We start from the raw sequence: 19,055 nt of genomic DNA, 5'->3' as shown, positions 1-19,055 counted from the left end.
AACCTGAGGCCTCATTAATTTGGACAGGTCTTCCAATAATTATTGAAGGCAATAATTGGAAGCACTGTTCTTGGATCAGGCAGGTCTAGATTTAAATTGCTACTTTGAAGCTAGTGTGACTTTGGGGGAGTCATTTAATGTCATGGCCTCAGTTTCCTTATCTGTAAGATGAATTCTAGATGGCCTTTAAGGTCCTTATCAAGTTTAAATCTATGGTCTTACAACTGTAATAGATCATAGCCTTTTCTCATCCTCTACAATCCGGAGTCAGAGCACATCAGTTAAATCTCTCCTCAGATAAGTCTTTACTCCTTATATAACTTTGGACAAGTCACTTAATCTCCTCATTTTTCTTATCTTAAAATGGAAGGGGTCTTTGAATTCTCTTCTAGCTCTAAATCTATGATCTTATAACTTCCTCAGAGCCTCAGTTTATTCACCTATGAAATATGAGTACTGAACTAGATGACCTCAAAGATCTTTTCCATCTTTAAATCTATGATTAGATTCTGATACTCCTTCTATCTTTAGATCCATAATCCCATGGCCTGTGTCCATGTCCTCCTAAACATCCTCTCCAGAAGACCCATTCAATGGGTAGATGGACCTTCCTCTAGCATATCTCCCTTCTGTTTGACATAATATACCATGATATACTAATGGAACACAAGGGATATCCATCAGTTCTCACCTCATGACCAGCCCATATTCTCTTCTGGTCTCATATCCCTTTTAACATTTTTTCCAATTACATTGTAAAGATAGTTTTGAATATTCATTTTAGTAAGATTTATAGTTCCAAATTTTTTCTCTCTCCCCCATCCCCAAGACACCAAGCGATTTAATATAGGCTATACATGTACAAATATGTTAAGCATATTTTCATATTAGTCTTGTTGTGAAACAAGAATCAGAATAAAAGGGGAAAAATCATAAGAAAGAAAAAACATATTTAAAAAAAAACAAAAATAGTCTGCCTTGCTCTTCATTCAGACTCCATAGTTTTTTCTCTTGATATGGATGGCATTTTCCAACATGTCTTTTGGAACCCACATCTCTCAAGAGCATCCATTGTACCCTTTTTCCTGCACAAAGTATTGATTTTTAAAAATGCTAATGTTGTCTTTAGACCTCACCCTTGTGACCTTTGGTTTTAGGTATCATTCCCTGGTGGGCACCTACAGAACCTCAGACCTCCAGGTCCTGTCTTCTTCAGACATGCTTGCAACATCTTTGCAAGGAAATTTTCTTCATTTGGCTAAAATGAATGGGGTAAGAATGTTTCAAAAATAGCTTTCATTTCCCTATATCTCCCTGCATGTATTATGTATGCGCCTATTGTCTCCTCCATTAAAATTTGACTCTTTTCAGGGGAGGAATTGTATCCACTTTTTCTTTGTATTCCCAGAGCTTAGCAGGAGCTAACACCGTGGACAGCGACAAGGCAGCCACAAACACGTGTCTGGCACAAATTGCTTAATAAATGTTTTTTGATCAATTGCCTATTACAAATAATAGGATCATAGATCTGAACTGAAGGTAGACTTTTAGAGACGTCTAGTCTCTTATCTTACAGATAAGGAAACTGAGGCCTGGAGAATTAGATGACTCTGCTATCCTCAGCAAACGACATCTACAGAATGAAGTTTTTTACTTTCTCCCATTAATGTTTTTTGTGTTTGTGTCATGAGATAGGGAATTCCCTTATCAGAAAACTTCTTTTACCAGTCAAGTGGAACACTCCTCTGGATCTGAAGTCTTAGACAGTTGCCTAAAGTGGTCAAGAAATAAAGTGACTTATCCAAAGTCACTTAATTATTATGTATCAGAAGCAGGATTTGACCTTGACATTTTCTGGACCTCAAGTCTGAAGGTCAAGTGTGCACTCTGTTATGGGTAACATATTTTTACAGGGAGTTTCCACATTGGAAAAATAAAAAATGCTTTAGGTCATAGGTCCATAGATGAAACCTAAATGGACTTAAATGAAGATCATAGAGTCCAATATATCATTTTACAGATGAGGAAACTGAGGGCCTGAGAGATTAAGTGATTAAGGTCACACATGTATTAAGTGACAGCTGGGATTCCACATTCAAACTTCTATTATTCTCATTGAAAACTTCTTGGAGGGAGCAGCTAAGTGGAGCAATGGTTAGAGCACCAGCTCTGAAGTCAGGAGGACCTGACTTTGAATCCACCCTCAGACACTTAACACTTCCTAGTGTGTGACCCTGGGCAAATCACTTAACTCCAATTATCTCAGCAAAAAAAAAGAAAGAAAGAAAAAGAAAACTTCTGGGACAAGGTGATGATAACTGAACAGCAAAAGAGAGAAGTCACAGTTAAAGAAAATGTTCTATTGCTGACAAGATCTTTTTTTTTTTTAATTTAGTATCTGTGCAAAACCATAGGATGATACTTTAATGATATTTCTTAACTAAATGGCATAGTAAAACAAATGACAATTAAAATTTTACCAATGAAAATAGATGGACAAGACCATTTTTTTAATCTGGCATAGATGCTGTATTCTGTATGCCTTTGGACCAATAATTCTATCTCTCTTGGCTTGAGTTTCCTATTTCTGTTAAATGGCTGGGGCAAGTTGGGGGGGGGAGACTTGATGATTTCCGAGTTCCTGGACAATCCTAATTCTGGAATCCTATGATGCTTCCATCACTCTCTGCCTCTCTTTCAGAAAGACATGGGCAGGGTGGGATAAATGGAACTTCATGCTAAACCTGGGAACCCTTCTATTGGCTATAATCCCCCCCTTCCCCAGCAGCAGCCATATCACTGCAAACTCAAAGAATTTGTCCCCCCTAGCTCTCTGTACTGGTCTTATTTTTTACAGAATATCACCATCGAAGGAGCTAACATTGTGGACAGCGACAAGGCAGCCACAAATGGCATCATCCATGTCATCGACAAGGTATTGAGTTGCAACTCTTTAATGAAGACAGATTTGTTCCTTTATCTCTTCCTCACGTTGCTCCTGAGCAGAATCTCCCAGGGGAGTCATGAATCCTTAGAAGTCTAGAGCTTTGAAACTATCTAATCCAACCCCCCTCATTTTAGAAAGACTGAGAGGCAACTGACTTACACAGCCATTTAGGCAAGGTCATACAGAGAGTAAGTAACAGCCTCAGTATTTGAGTCTGATTTAAACTGAAAGGAGGATCTACAGGACATTATGGCTGGGAAATAGAATGTAGGGAGGGGGGAAGACATTGGGGAGAAACCTAATTAGCTGTCTTCATATTAACTATAATTAGACACCTGATACGGTGCTCGCTGATCTCTTTTATCTTGAGATTACAGAAAAAGTCATCTATTGTCAACTTAAGAAATAGAAACTATTATTCAGAATTCTTGAGGCATTCTATTTATTGCACAGATGAGATCGTGAGCCATTGTAACAGACTGCCACTGAGCTTCCTAACATTTTTAAGCAGGTGACTCATCGTTGCCAGAATCCATGCTGAGTCTAGGCCTGAATATATTGCAAAACCATATTACTTATATTAGAATTCTCCCTTTATGATTCAGTCTTTAAAAAAGAACAGATGCTACAAAAAGGGACTCCTCTGATTCTATAACCACTGATTTTCACAGCTTCCATATTATCATCTTTTTTATCCCATAATCACAAAATCTCAAAGTTGAAAGGAACCTCAGAGGCCTCCAGTATTTCTATGAACTTATATAAGTAATTTCATTTCCCTGGGCCTCAATTTCCTCTTCTGTAAAAGGAAGGGGGATAGAACTAGAATACCTTTGTGGTCCCTTCCACTTCTAAAGACATGTTTCTCTTGAAGAAGAGATCAATAAATCCACAAGTATTTATTAAGCACCAACTACATACCACACATCATACTGGCTCCTAATGGTACAAAACAGTAAATTAATCAATCTACTCACAAGGAGCTTACAATAAGTACTCCTCTAAGCAAAATTAATATAAAGAAAACAAATACAAATAAATAACAAGCCATTCCATATAGGTTGAGAGTGAGTTATGAATAGTCAAGATAATCCAAAAAGGTTTCATTTAGAGCAGAGCCTCTTAGTCTTGGTAGATATTTGGGGGCATCTCTGAACTTGGATGGGAAAAAAAGAAAATTACATCTTTGTTTTCAAACTCAAGCTTCACTTTCCATATCTGTAACAACCTCTGGATAAATGGAACTTCATGCTAATGAAATTTAGCTCAAAAAGAAATTTAGCTTTTCCTTCCATTGTTTAAAAGCACGATGCTGAGGAGTCTATGAGCTTCACCAGACTTCCAGAAGGATACAACCATTGGACTAGAAGAATAAGGGGCCATTTAATAACAAAGTCCATAGTGGATTGGTTTTTGTTTGCATAGAATAAAAGGATCTCGGACGACAGTAATAAAATGTCAATTCAATGCTCTACTTTCCAAGACTGTAGATTGATCAACATTGGAATGTGTTTTGTGAAGAAATTGTGTAATTTCCTCTAGGTTAGGATGCTTTTTGACTGAGGCAGAAGGTTGCACTAAATTATATCCCAAGGTGTGTTCTAGGCTTACAACTTTAACAGCATGAGTGATATGGTCCAGATCATGTGACTAAGAGTAGTCTTACAAACATTCTCAGTTCCCCAATTGTTTAACAATTTGGAGAGCTAATGGAATCCAACTCACTACTACTACTCTTGCTATTGAAATGGTATTGAAATTGGTATGCCCTATCAACAGCCTAAGTTGCATATTATTCAGATTAAAAACATTTTGGGGATCCTCCTTCTAGGTCCTGTTACCCCAAAGAAGTATGAGTGCTTCATTACCCAACCTTCTCAACCGACTGGATCAGATGCCTGACTATTCCATCTTCCGGGGCTACATCATTGCAAGTATTCATGTTGTCTTGGGGACTGAATTATTTTATTTCTAGGGGAAATAAAATCACTTATGTTCTTTTTTTTTTCTTCCCTCATCCTAGCAATATAATTTAGCCGCCGCAATTGAAGCTGCCGATACCTACACAGTATTTGCCCCAAATAATGAAGCCATTGAAAATTACATCAGAGAAAAAAGGATTACAACGCTAGTATGTATTAGAAACATGCTCCATGGCTGTGAATTCTATCACTTAGAATGTTTACTTGTGTCCAGGAATCGAGTGACCTTCCCTTGCTACTCTATCTAGTCCAACCCCATCATTTTAAAATGAGGAAACTGAGGACTCAAAAAGGTTAAGCTACTGGCCTGAATTTACACAAGTCCTAAGTAACCAAACTAGGACCTCTAACTTCAAATCTGGCTCTTTCTCCACTGTCCCTGTGAGCTAATTTTTGTGTCTAGGTATAAATGACCTTTTCCTTTTGCTCAAAGCTCACATGCTTTGTATATGCCTGCCTCTGTATCATGTAGTAGGGCATTGGGCACTACATTTTGAGTCAAGAAGATCTGCGTTCAAATCCCACCTCTGACGCTAGCCATGTGACTTTAGGCAAGTAACCTAACTTTGCTGGGTCTCAGTTTTCTCATTTGTAAAATGAAAAGAGGAAAGTCTCTGAAGTCCCTCTCAGTTTCTCACCAATGAGTCTATTACTAGCTCTAATTGTCTTGTCTTCCATGCCTTCCATCTTTTCTACCTGTCTGAATTCTGCCCATTCTTCAAGGCTCACCCCAATTCCCACTTTAGACGTCTCCCCAATAAATCTGGCCCATAAGGATCTCTCTCCCTCTGAAATTTTGGGGGATTATTATCTACATCAGTTCTATTCATCTATCTATTATGAGCTTCATTTTGTTGTGTTTATATGCCTCCTCTATGCTACCTAGCATCTTTGTGCTGTTGCTATGCAATCATCTCAAAACCATTCACTTATAATTTAGCCCTTCAGTTTTGCCATATTATTAGGATACAATTTTTTCTTTCTCCATCTCTTTGTGCTAGACGATATTAGTCAGATCTCCAAAAACAAGCCAATCTGTACTCTGATCGGTCCATTATTTCAATTCAGATTTAACTCATAAGATTGGACATTTTTAGAGGGTAAAAGCCAGAGTTTCCTATGTCTTTGGGTCCACCAAGAAAGCCTATCTAGAAGAAAGCCTGACACTTAACCATCAATTAATATGCATTTATAAATCATTCACAATTGGTTATATGAGTACAAAGAAATGAAATAATCCTTATTTAGCAGGAAACTTCATTGTAATAAGAGGAACAATAAAGTGTAAAAATATATGCAGCATAGAGCAAATAATGCAATGCTTTTAAGCACAAAGTGGGCCGTACCTGCTGAGGGGCTGATGAATCAAAATTGTATATTGTCAGGAAGAGAACATACTTCGGTATCATGTTATTCTAGAAGAGAAACTCCTGAAAAATGATCTACACAATGGCATGCATCGGGAGACCATGCTGGGATTTTCATACCTCATTGGATTCTTCCTCCAAAATGGTCAGGTGGGTAGCATCCTTTTATCTCAAGGCTTCCGTTATCAATCATTAATCTAACTTACTGACTTATAGATCCTATAGGCAATGCCCATATTTCCAGGCCAAAGTATCACATTATGGGAAGAATATCAAAAAGTAAGAACATGTCCAAAGGAGGATGACTAGAGTGAAGGATCTGGGAACAAGAGTATTCAGTGACCATGTAAAGTAACTAAGAATGTTTGTTTAAAAAGAAGACTTAGGATATGATAGCAATCTTCAAGGATCGATAGAACTCATTAGATAAAGTCATCAAGTCCTTTTGCTTGAAACTAGGTAGTACAAATGGGTAGAAGTTACAGATATGAAGATGGAGGTTTGGTAAGATAAAAATTCTTAATAATTAGAACTATCCCAAAGTAAAATGTCTATGTGAGGAAGTACAGTTGACCAGATATGAGAAGTATAATGGGGATAGCAGTAACAAGATTTGGCAAGTGGTTAGATATGTACAATGAATCAAGGCTGACACTCAGGTCATTAACCTTAGAGACTAGAAAGATGGTGATGTCTTTGACAATAAGAGAAAAGTTCAAAACAACAGTGGGCTTATGAGAAAGGATAATGTAACAAGACTTAGCAGACAAATCATAATTTATTTATATTTGCTCAGTCTGTGTAACTCCCTCCGGGCCACTCAAAATGAAAAGAGATTGGCTCCTACTAAGCTGTCAATTACCTTGGAACAAAAATCCATCTTCCAACAGTCACTGGTATCAGCAAAGAAATTATCTTGGGAACTGGGGTGGGTAGAATTGCTCTGAGCAGCTGCTCTTGGTACCAAGGTGGGGATTATTTATAATTACCTACCAAGAGGGAAGGATGGGAACTTATAGACTAAAGACAGAAGACAAAATAAGGAAGTCTTAAGAGACAGGGTAGGCATGATTATGATGGAAATAAGTCCCACAGTTAGTTATTGCAATGAGAGAAAGGTGCAGCCATCTTCCCATTCCCCAATTGGTTGGTCACAAATTTGAAGTCCCCACAGTCTACTGGCAGCCATTCCAACCTTCATTTTGGAGATCCCTGGTTTAGAATGATCCAGATATCAACCTCCAGGCAAATAACAAAATATCCATTTGATCTTCTTTCTCACAGCTCTATGTAAATGAGGCCCCAGTCAACTACACCAATGTAGCCACTGACAAAGGTGTAATCCATGGTTTGGGGAAAGTCCTAGAAATCCAGAAGAACAGATGTGATAGCAACTACACTACCATTTTACGAGTAAGTGGTCCTCAATTTACAGATGATGCTGTTAGCCCCCCAAAAAATGAAAAATAAAGGGTTAGGAATAAGGATGTGGGGTACAAGGGAAAACATTGCTATTTATCTTTCGCAAGCAGTTGGTGCTACCATGAATAAAGAATTTGACATGGAATCGGCACTTTCAGTCATGTTTGACTTTTCATAACCTCATTTGAGGATTTTTCTGGCAAAGATACCATAGAAGTTTGCCATTTCCTTCTCCAGTTCACTTTACAGATGAGAAAACTGAGGCAAATAAGGTTAAGAGTTGCCCAAGATCACACAGCTAATGTCTGAGGCTAGAATCCACTGGGGAGAAGGAGTTGAATGAGGAAGGGTTAATCAAAATTAGGTGAAGTGGTGGTTTAGTGATGGAAAAATACCCACTGGGAAGGTAAAATGTAACCCATCTTCCCACTCTGATGGGTTAATTATAATATCCTTTTGGGTTATTTTATAACTCTCTAGTGACATCTTCCTAAACTGTTCTTCATTTTGAAGACCACTGGACAAGATGACAGCTTGGAGTCCCTTTGAGTCAGTTTGAGCTTGTCTATGAACTAAGACACTTTCTACAGGGTTATAAGTTATAGGATGATAAGATCCGAGAAAGTCATAGATAAAGGGGTCCTCAGAAGCTCTCTCTCTAGTTCAATGTCCTCATTTTTCACAAGAAGCAATAATTCTGAAATGTTCCTTTTGCTTTCTGTTTCTTACAAAGGGAAAGTGTGAATACTGTTCTCTAAAGACCTGCCCTCCTGGAACTAAACCTATGGTAAGTATTTTCTAGACTGATGGAGTTGTTTTGTGTGGGACTGATAATGATGTGTTCAAACACAAGGAAGAACCAGGTCAGGAGAGTAGAACGGGAGAACAAGGCACAAACTAGCAATGAGGGAATTTTCGCCTGCTACCTCTCAGGAATATAGCTAGAAACAATATAACAATTCTCTAGAAACACTGAAATCATTCACCTTTATTCAATACCTGGATTTACATGCTTCTTCTAAAACCTGCCTTCCCAAACTGATGATGTGTCCTTTTTTTAATATATTTTATTTATTTCATTAAATATTTCCCAATTACATAAGGAAATTCTGTTAACATTTCATTTTTTTTTAATTTTGAGTTCCAAATCCTTTCGCTCTCTACCATCACACTGCTATCACTTCAGAAGGCAAGCAAAGTGATTTCAATTATAAATATGAATTCATGCAAAAAGTATTTCCATATTAACCATATTTCAAAAGGAAATACAAAAAAACAAAAAAATAAAGTTTCTCCAAAAAGCATGCTTCAACTGATTTCAGAGTTCATCTGTTCTCTCTCTGAAAGTAGATAGCATTCTTCATTATTGGTCCTTTGGAATTGTCTTGGATTATTGTCTTGATCAGAGTAGTAAGTCTTTAACAGTTGAGTATCCTTAAAATATTGCTGTTACTGCATACAATGTTCTCTTGGCTCTACTTATTTCCCTTTGCATCACTTCATATAAGTCTTCTCAAATTTTTCCCAGGTTCTGATATAGCACAACAGTATTCCTTCACAATCACAATCCATACCATAGACTTGTTCAACCACTCCACAATTTATGAGCATCTCCCTAATTTCCAGGTCATTGCCACCACATAAAGAGCTGCTATAAATGTTTTATGCCAATAAGTCTTTTTCCTTTTTTAAAAAAAGTATTTTTGGAATACAGACTTAGCAGTGGTATTGCTAAGTTAAAGGGTATGCAGTTTTATATCCCTTGGGACATAGTTCTAAATTGTTCTCCAGAATAGTTGAACTAGTTCACTACTTCACCAACACTGCATTATTTTTTCCATAATCCCTCCAACTTTATAATTTTCTTTTTCTGATATATTAGCCAGTCTGATAGATATAAGATGGCATCTCAGTTGTTTTCATTTTCATTTCTCTAATGAATCAAGAATTAGTGCATTTTTTCATGTGGTTATTGATAGTTTTAATTTTTTCTTCTGCAAATTGCCTGTTCATATCCTTTGACCATTTATCAAATGGGGAAGGATTTATATTTTTATGAATTTGGCTCATTTGTTTACATATTTGAGAAATAAGGCCTTTCTCAGGCCTTCCCAGTTTCCTGTTTTCCTTCTAATGTTGGTTGCATTAGTTTAGTTGTGCAAAAAAAGTCTTTATTTCATGTATTATTCGCTTTATGATCTCTCTATCTCTTGTTTGGTCATAAACTCTTCCTTTATGTATAGTTCTGACAGGTAAAATATTATATATTCCTTTAATTTACTGGTCATGGCATATAATCTTTGTGACATATTGCTAGAATCTCCTTACTAGTGTTTAAGATTTTTGCATTGATCTTCATTAAGGAAATTTTTGTATACTTTTCTTGCTCTGTTTAGGTTCTCCCTGGGTTATATATCAGCACAATATGTGTTTCATAAAAGGAATTTTGTAGGACTCTACCTCTTTTATTCAAATAATTGTTCCTAAGATGTTTGCTTGAGTTTACTCGTAAATCTATCTGGTCCTGGGATTTTTTTCCTTAGGATACCTCTTGATGACTTGTTTGATTTCTTTTTTCTAAAATGGGGTTATTTAATAAGTTGAAGCTAAATGAAGTGGGTTAAGATTGTGGTGGCAGATTGTAAGATGCAAGAGAATAAGGGGAATGGCTGGAAGGGATGTATATGTCCATTCCAGGGTCTGCTAAATTAGATAATGGGTTACCTGAGTTTGCTCTCATTTGCTGCCTATCTCAGCTCCAGGGCTGAGTTTCAAAACTGGGAGGATGAACTCTTCCAATTCTAGCAACAGCAATAATTCTGACTGTATAGCTGGCTTTGAACATGAGGACGAGACTGTGCCCCAATACATATTTGTCACTAGCACTAAGCAGTAATATTTATGAATCCAGCTAAAGAAGAATGTAAATGTCCCTATTTCACAGGAAGGAGAGGCAAAGAAATGTATCTATGTGACTTTCTTCATGGGAAAGAGATCTATGCATATAGGATGCCAGACAAAATGTGTCAAAACAGTGATTGTGAGTATCACCTCTCCCCCATAATAGTTTTCATCAATTCATTACATTCTATGTACCTACTTGCCATTGTGTCTTCCTTTGATGTTACAAAGACCAAAAGAAAAAGGTCTTTGTCCTCAAAGAACTTTTATTCTAATAGGAAAATACAACATGTACATGGGACATTTTACTTTTCAAGTTGATCCCTTGAAGAAATAAGGGATTATTATCTTCACTTGACAGAAGTAGAAAGTCAAGCACAGACAGGATGAACTCAGAGACCGATTGACTCAAACACATGACTAGCTGAGACAAGAAAAAGTTCATAGGTTTAGAGTACAAAGGGACCTTAGAGTCAATCCAATCCAACCCTATTGTTTTACAGATTAGGAAAACTGAGGCTTCCAATGGGTCAGTTTTTCCCAAACAGATGGTGTTTCAGGGCCAGGATTTGAATCCAGTATTTCTTAATCCAAATATGACATTTATGCCATTGAGCCACATTGCCTTGTCTATTTTTTTTCAAAATTCAAGTCATTATTTCTTGGCCATAGGATCTGTGGAGAAATGTCTCAAACCAGAATTTCCCAAGATCCTATCACTTTGGTCTATTTGACTGAAAGTCAACTAATCAGGAAGCAAAGCTAGAAACTAAAAAGATTATTTAGCACCAGGTAATGGACAATTGTCAGATAGATAGAAATGCCAAGGAACAAATGGAGATATACTCATATGTAAAGTTTACACAGCCTCAGAGTGATATTCCCTGAGGCAAAAGGAGTCCATCAGATAAAACTACTTTTCTTTAGATGTTGAGTTATAGAAACAGATTATCAGGTGATTTGAGGGAGAGTGTGTAAACCTTGGAGTCTTAGGAATTGCCAAAGATCAGATTTGTTGAATAGATAATGAATTTCTCCGAGGTTGATCTTATCAGAATATCCTGATGGCTGAAAATCTACTATAAAGTGGAAGCCTCCTTCAAAATAAAGTCAGCAAGCCCAGGTCTCATCCTGTTTTAAATAAACACACACACACACATACATATACACACACACATGCATTCACTCATATATATATATATATATATATAGAGAGAGAGAGAGAGAGAGAGAGAGAGAAATATATTTCCCCAAAAACTCACAGTCTACCTCCTTCACAAGGTAAATATATCCTATTCCTATTTCTCCACTCTCCACCTTAAACTGGGCAATTTGTGGCCTGTGGGATTGATATTAAAAACTTTTACTTTTTCTCCTCTTCTGAACCTCTTTCTTTTTTAATTCTATTTTTTATTCTTTCTTTTTTTCCCCATTGTTTCCTTTCCTTCTTCTGTCTTCCTGACTCTCCCTTTTTTTTTACATTTTCTTTTTTTCTTTTTTGAGAAGCATAGACTTTTTTTTTTAATCTGTCTGGCTCAGACTGAAAGTACACCAGCCACTCACAGGACCAATCCCGAAACTAATGGGCACAGAAGCTTTGACTTCCTTCACTTTTCTGATTTGGACCAATTTTCTCCTTATACTTTTGGATAGCCCCCCACTCTTGGCAGTTTCCCATATTCATTCTAGATTTAGTTTGGACTCCATATTGGCTTTAGCCTTTCTAAATCTGAAGAGTTCAGGTGTTCCACCAGCCTTAGCTTCCCCAGCAGCAGGAATTCCAGGTCCAAGCCACCATATCAATCAGGTTCTTAGATTTCGAGCTGACTTAGAGGTCACTTAGTCCAACTCCCCTCACCTTGAAGTTAAGAAACTGAAGTCTAGGGAACTTAGTAACTTATTCGATGTCACATGAGTACCATAGAATCACACATACACCCCTCACCCAAACTCTGAGACAAAGAACAGAATTATAATAGACTTTAAGAAAGGAAAGTCCCCATCACCACAAAATCCTAATTTTAGACTAAGAAAAAGGAGCCCAGTATGAGACTCATCCCAATCTTCTTCATTTCAGACCAGAGAATGTTGTGCAGGCTTCTTTGGGCCTCAGTGCCAGCTCTGTCCTGGCAAAGTTGGGAATGCCTGCTTTGGGAATGGCATCTGCCTAGATGGAGTGAACGGCACTGGCGTGTGTGAATGTGAGGGAAGATTCAGTGGAACGGCCTGCGAGACTTGTATGGAGGGCATATATGGTTCCAACTGTGACCAAGGTAAGGAGGGCATGGGGACTTTCTCTCCCTTCCACAAAGTATTAGGTAACCTCAAAAATGATCTGCCCTTGAATTACCTTCGATTGCCTGACAAGCCATCAGTCAAGATTAAGTCAGCGTCTTCTCCCTGAATGTCTCTATCTCAAAACAACAGGGAGACAAAGTATTCTTGGGCTGTCGTAATTTTCATCCAGATGACAATAAAAATCCACATCACGGGTTCTTTTGTGTATGGCCCATGTTCTTGCAGGCTTCTTCCTTAAATTAAATGCCAGTAAACTTGCCAGGCACCTTCATATACATACCAACTTGCTGTTAAAACTAATTCTCACCCAGACCATATTCCCTAAGAATCACTCACCTTTTTATAACAAAAGACAGTGTGCCATAATTGATAAAGGAATGGCCAGAAAACCAAAGGTGTGTATAGTTCCTATCCATGCACCTGCCTGTACAACCAAATCATTTAACTTCTGAGACCTCCAAATTCTGTTAAATGGAGAGAATGTGCTTACCTACATTGGTGGAAAGAATTTCCTCATCTGGAAGTTGCCTATAGTAATTAAATCATGGATCAAATCCACATCCCTGTTTATATGATAAGTGATATTTCCATCATCCTTTAAAGTTTGCAAATCTTTTTATGTATATATTGCCAATTGTTCAGTCTTTTCCATTGTGTCCCTCTTCTGAAGTCATCTGGAGTTTTCTTGGCAAAGATATTGGAGTGATTCGCCATTTCCTTGTCCAGTTCATTTTACAGATGGGGAAACTAAATTAAGTGATTTACCCAAATCACAAAGCTAGTAAATATTGCTAGATTTGAACTCAGGACTTTGTAGATTGTTCCATTGGAGTTGATTCTGCCATGTTTTCAGAGTCTATATTTTCTCTCTGGATCTAAATATTAGCTGCAGGCTTGATGTTCTCTTATTACCTGTGATTCTCTTACATGGTCAAATAATTCAGGAAAATCACATCAAGGGTATGGCTATAACTGACAATAATGTACAATGCACATATGGCTGGCCAGAACTCAGAGGATGGCATTTCACTTACTTTTTTCCTTTTTTCATTTAGTATGCAGTTGTGTCCATGGACGATGCAGTCAGGGGCCCAATGGCGATGGGTCCTGTGAATGTGAAGTTGGCTGGAGGGGCGTGAAATGTGACACTGGTAAGTCAATTTTAAGTCTTTGAACAAAAACAATAACAATCATTATCATCAAGGGTTATTTAAAATATGCAAATTATATAATTTAACACATGTAGTAATTTTATCATATAATGAATATAATAGAATCATTATTATTATATAACACAATGGTTATCATAAAAGTATATATCACATAGTGGGTATTATAATTATATAATTCTCATTAAATTATCTAACACAATAATTATAATAATTCCATGTTATGGTTAAATAATTATATAATTTTCATTAAAATTATATAACACAACAGTTATAAAAATTATGTGTAACAAAATGACTGACAGAACTATATGATACAATGGTTATCATAATTCTATGTAATGATTAATATAATTCTCATTAAAATTTTATGACATAATAGTTATAAAAATGATATATAACAATGATTACTATAAATATATAATACAATGATTATTATAATCATTGTATATATATATATAACTTGTATTGATATTGTATATATTGTATATATATAGTATATATATATATTGTATACAATATGTATATATTGTAAACATTGTGTGTATATATATATATATATATAACTATATAATGGTTAATGTAATCATCATTTAAATTATATAATATAAGAGCTATTATAATAATTATATATAATATGATTGTTAGCATATAGAACAACAGTATTGATGATTCTATATAATGAATATTATAATACGTTATGTAATTATACTTAAATTATATAGGACATAGTTGTTATCCTCATGTATAATAATATAATGATCATTATAAATATAAAATATAATAATAATATAATGGCTCATTATTACTAATAATAACAATGGATATGTGATCTCATTAATATAAAGAATTCAGTATAAAGGAAACTCCTGCTAGGGGATATTTGCAGCTTCTCTTTAACTTAGGGTCTTGAAGAATAAATTGATTTGCCTGGGGAAGGCAATAGGAGCTCAAGATAAGGTTAAGCCACCATGTCTCCTTGATCCAGTTCTCTGTCTACTATACCAGGCTTCCTATGATGATAATAACCTATTTTACAATCTCTACGGGGAATATTAGAGGCATTCTTATCCCCATTTTACACAAAAGGGAATTCAGAGATATTAAGTATCTTATCCAGGATTACATAGTATCTGAGGTAGGATTTGAAATCATCTTCCTGATTTCAGACCCAGTACCCTAACCACCTCATGCTCATCTTACTGGATCCTCACTATTTCAGTCCCAGCTGATTCCTATCTTTTCTGGCTAGTAAAGATCCTATATTCTTGGGTACTATATTTGCTCTGAAAACTTGATGCTTAGAAAGAAAAGTTCTATCTTCCACTCCAGTAGTCTTTCAATGTTTCATTATGGAGCCGAGATGACCCTAGGTCCTTGAAGACCAAACCAGCGAAATACACGCTTTGGCCAATCCCTTGATCCTAAAAAAAAAATTGGAGCAGAGTCCTACTAAGTTTGCTCATAAAGACTCATGAATGGAAAACTGATCATCAGGTGATGAGTCTTTTTCAGTCGTTACAACTTGTGAAATAGAATTGCAATCCACTTTGGCAAAGAGTCTGCCCACATTGAGGAAATCCTTGAATGAATCAAGTAGCACTCATATGCTTTTAAAACAGTTTTTAAATAATTTAGTCTAATAACTGGCAGCTAGGTGGCATAGAGTGCTGGGTCTGGAGTCAGGAATACTCATCTCTCTGAGTTCAAATCCAGCCTCAGATATTTCCTAGCAAGTCACTTAACCTTGTTTGCCTCAGTTTCCTCATATGTAAAATGAAAAGGAGTGGAGAAGGAAATGGCAAACCACTCTGGCATCTTTGCAAAGAAAACTCCAAATGGAGTCATGAGGAGTTGGACACAACTGAAAAGTACTTGAACAACAGCTTCTGAAAAATATCTCACAGATAAAGAAAAGGAAGCTCAGAAATATTCAATGACTTGCCCAATATCAGACAAAATAATCGTGGACTTAGAAATAGACCCTAGGACAGACTCTCCTAGTTGTTTTTTTTTCTGAATTTCTTCTAGGTTCCCCTTTTTCTCCCAATTTTTAATTTTTTGTTTACATCAAAAACAATGTCTAGAAACATTTAGTGTTAAAGTTTTTTTTCTTTTCCCCTCATTTCATAGTATTTTATTTTTTTGAATTACTTGTAAAGATAGTTTTCAACATTCATTTTCACAAGATTTTGAATTCCAAAGTTTTTCTCCCATCTCCCTAAGATTGCAAGCAATCTTATATAGGTTATACATAATACTAAAGAATTGGTTCATGCCTTTGTTTTTACCAAAGTTCCTACTGAGCAATGGATAGTTTATTTCCAGGTGTATCCTTCACTTATTAAGGATGAGATGAAGAATCAAGACACTAATAAAAACAACAAAAACCTCCTAAAGAAATGAATATCTAATTCTCATTTGAATTCTGTTGTTTGGAGTGGATTGGTGGTCATGGCACCATGAACAATTAAGAGCTAACTGTCTATCCTACAAGAGTGGATTAAGACCATGAGCTGCCACATTATCTCTTTTGGGCCTTACCCTGTGAGATGAGTACAACACTTGGGGTGGATAAATCCCATTTGATAAATAAAGAAAGGGAGCCATAGAGCAAACCAGTGGTTTTCCAAAGATCACACAGCCAATCAAAGAGAGATTTCTTATCCCTGTGTTCTTTTTACCACAAAATAAGTTCTCTTGAATACGAGGAGCACAACTTCTATTTGCAAATAAGGAACCTAGAAGCAGCAAAAATGATAATTAATATTTATATTTTATGTTTATATAGAATATATTAAAATATAACATTTATTTAAAACTTACATTATTTCATTTAATGCTCCAACCTGATGGGATAAGCACTACAGATTCTATCACCTCCATTTTAAGGATGAAGAAATTGAGACTCAAATGAAGTGATTTACTCATAGCCACATATAATAAATTTCAGAGCCATGATTAGAACTTGTATCTTCCTCACTCCAAGTTGGGTGACTCATCCACTTAGTCATCTTCTCTCTTACAACATGACATTTAGTTCCAAAAAAAGTGTCACGAGTCAAGAAAAGGAGGAGACTGAAGATCATGATATTCTGGATTTTGTTGAGTTGTCCATTCAGTATGAGACAGTGTAGAGAGTAGAAGAAGCACTGAGTTTGGTATCAACCTGATTTCAAATCCCATTTCCTACTTAATAGATATCATTTAGCTTTTCTAGATCTCTCAATTTCCTTACCTTTAGGAGATATACTAAATGGCTCCTGAGATCCCTATCAGCTGAGATTCTATGAAGTTGAAAGAAGGGATAGGATTTTTGAAGAGCTGGTTTCCTTCCCTAGAAACTGAAAAGATCAGACTAGTTATCTCCAAAGTCTCTTCAGACACTAAATCATTAAGAAAGTCTTGTGAGGACCTGAAGTTAAAGCCTGAAATGGACCAGGGAAGTCAGTTGTAGACTACTAGAATCTAGAGGCAAGAGAATCTTCCAAAGATGAGAGAAGAAAATCCAGGGAGCTCAAAGAGAATTTTGACTGAGCCCCAGAAAGATCTATGTCATTCACATAGACATGCATTGATGAACCATCTCAATATTCAAGAGAAACCCAGATCATAGGGTGAGACAGAACCTCAGAAGCCAACTAACCCAGTCCTCTCATCTTACAGAAGAGGAAACCAATGCTCAGGAAAGTTAAGTGATGTTGGATCAGTCACAAGATTATAGATAGTAAGTTAGAAGGGACCCAAAAGGCCATAAAGTCTAAATTTTTCATTTTATAGATGAGGAAACTGAGGGCCATAGAAGCAAAGTTGTCTATGCGTTCTATTGACTTGGGAAGACCCAGTCCTGAGTTATATAATAATCAATTAAATTTTACTGAACATGAAAGGGACTATAGTTTTCAATAGTTTCCAGTCTTCCCAGAGGCCCCAGTGGGGGAATTAATTTATTCCTTTTTTTTTTTTTCAGAGATCAAGAAAGATGACTGTAATAACACTTGCCATACCAGTGCAAAGTAAGTCTCTACTCTGATTTCTTTCTGAGTGTCTCTCTCTGAGTGGGGAAATTATCTCTTTCAAGGAGTCTCTAGCTCCTCTATTATTCTAAGGACTTTACATGGGGCTGGAGACATAAATGTGATTGGACTGGATTTAATGCTTGCTTGTAGACAGGATGAGACCCTTTCCCCCCAGTGCCATAATCCTAACTGCATTACAGTTACTGAACACTAGCCTGGCCCAGGGTGTGCTCCTAAAATTTGTTGTGATGCTAAAATTAGGACAGTCTAGAATTAGGCCACAAATACCTCCTCCTATTCCCTTCAGGAAGCTGCTATCTGGATTATGGGCTTCAGAGCTTGGAAGGAACCAGAGAAATCCACTTGTCCAAATCCATCATTTTATAGATGAGGAAACTGATTCCCAGAGTCATTCAGGCAGGAAATAGGATCCTAGATCAAGCACTGGATGGGACCCCAGAATCCCTCTAGTCTAACCCCATCATCATTAAGATGAGTAGTCAGAGATTCAGAGCAAGAAATACTTGCCCAGGTTTTCACAGCTAAAAAGAAACTGGTTTGGGGTTCAGACCCAGGTTTTCTGCCTCTACTCCAATGGTACCTCTATTTGGGGCATTTACGGGCAATATGAAATATTGTCCTAGTTAAATCCAAATGACCCAGAAAACTTACCAAAATAGAAAGTACCCCAGCACACCCTCCTAATGAGCTTATTTTGTACCAATTCTGTGAAAGCAAGAAGTGGAGTGAGGCAGAGAGAGGGGAAAGAGGAAGAGAAAGAGGAGGAGAAGAGAGGACGAAGAGAAAGGACAAAGAGAAGGAAGAAAGACTTCTATGTCCTGAATTATGGAAGGTTCATTTTGCATTTTCTTGAAATCATTGGATCATAGAGTTAGAGCTAGAAGAGACTTCAGGGACTACATCTAGTCCAAATTCTTCATTTTAAAGAG

At 36.6% G+C, this 19,055-nt stretch overlaps 1 protein-coding gene across 1 annotated transcript in view; it reads left to right on the top strand.

Moving 5' to 3' along the window:
- Nucleotides 1–19,055, top strand: part of STAB2 (stabilin 2) — a 156,738-nt gene that overhangs the window by 78,853 nt on the left and 58,830 nt on the right. The window contains exons 30-40 of the mRNA XM_031937828.1: nt 1,158–1,272; nt 2,858–2,935; nt 4,779–4,877; nt 4,971–5,078; nt 6,315–6,446; nt 7,581–7,709; nt 8,452–8,505; nt 10,663–10,758; nt 12,697–12,892; nt 13,973–14,068; nt 18,057–18,102. Of these exons, the coding sequence (XP_031793688.1) occupies nt 1,158–1,272; nt 2,858–2,935; nt 4,779–4,877; nt 4,971–5,078; nt 6,315–6,446; nt 7,581–7,709; nt 8,452–8,505; nt 10,663–10,758; nt 12,697–12,892; nt 13,973–14,068; nt 18,057–18,102 (1,149 nt within the window). The remainder of the gene's footprint in view (nt 1–1,157; nt 1,273–2,857; nt 2,936–4,778; nt 4,878–4,970; nt 5,079–6,314; nt 6,447–7,580; nt 7,710–8,451; nt 8,506–10,662; nt 10,759–12,696; nt 12,893–13,972; nt 14,069–18,056; nt 18,103–19,055) is intronic.

Source organism: Sarcophilus harrisii, chromosome 5 (genome assembly GCF_902635505.1).
Source record: "Sarcophilus harrisii chromosome 5, mSarHar1.11, whole genome shotgun sequence".
In the NCBI taxonomy this organism is placed as follows: domain Eukaryota; kingdom Metazoa; phylum Chordata; class Mammalia; order Dasyuromorphia; family Dasyuridae; genus Sarcophilus; species Sarcophilus harrisii.
The sequence above is the reverse complement of the archived record's forward strand: the minus strand, read 5'-3'. Positions and strand labels throughout refer to the sequence as shown.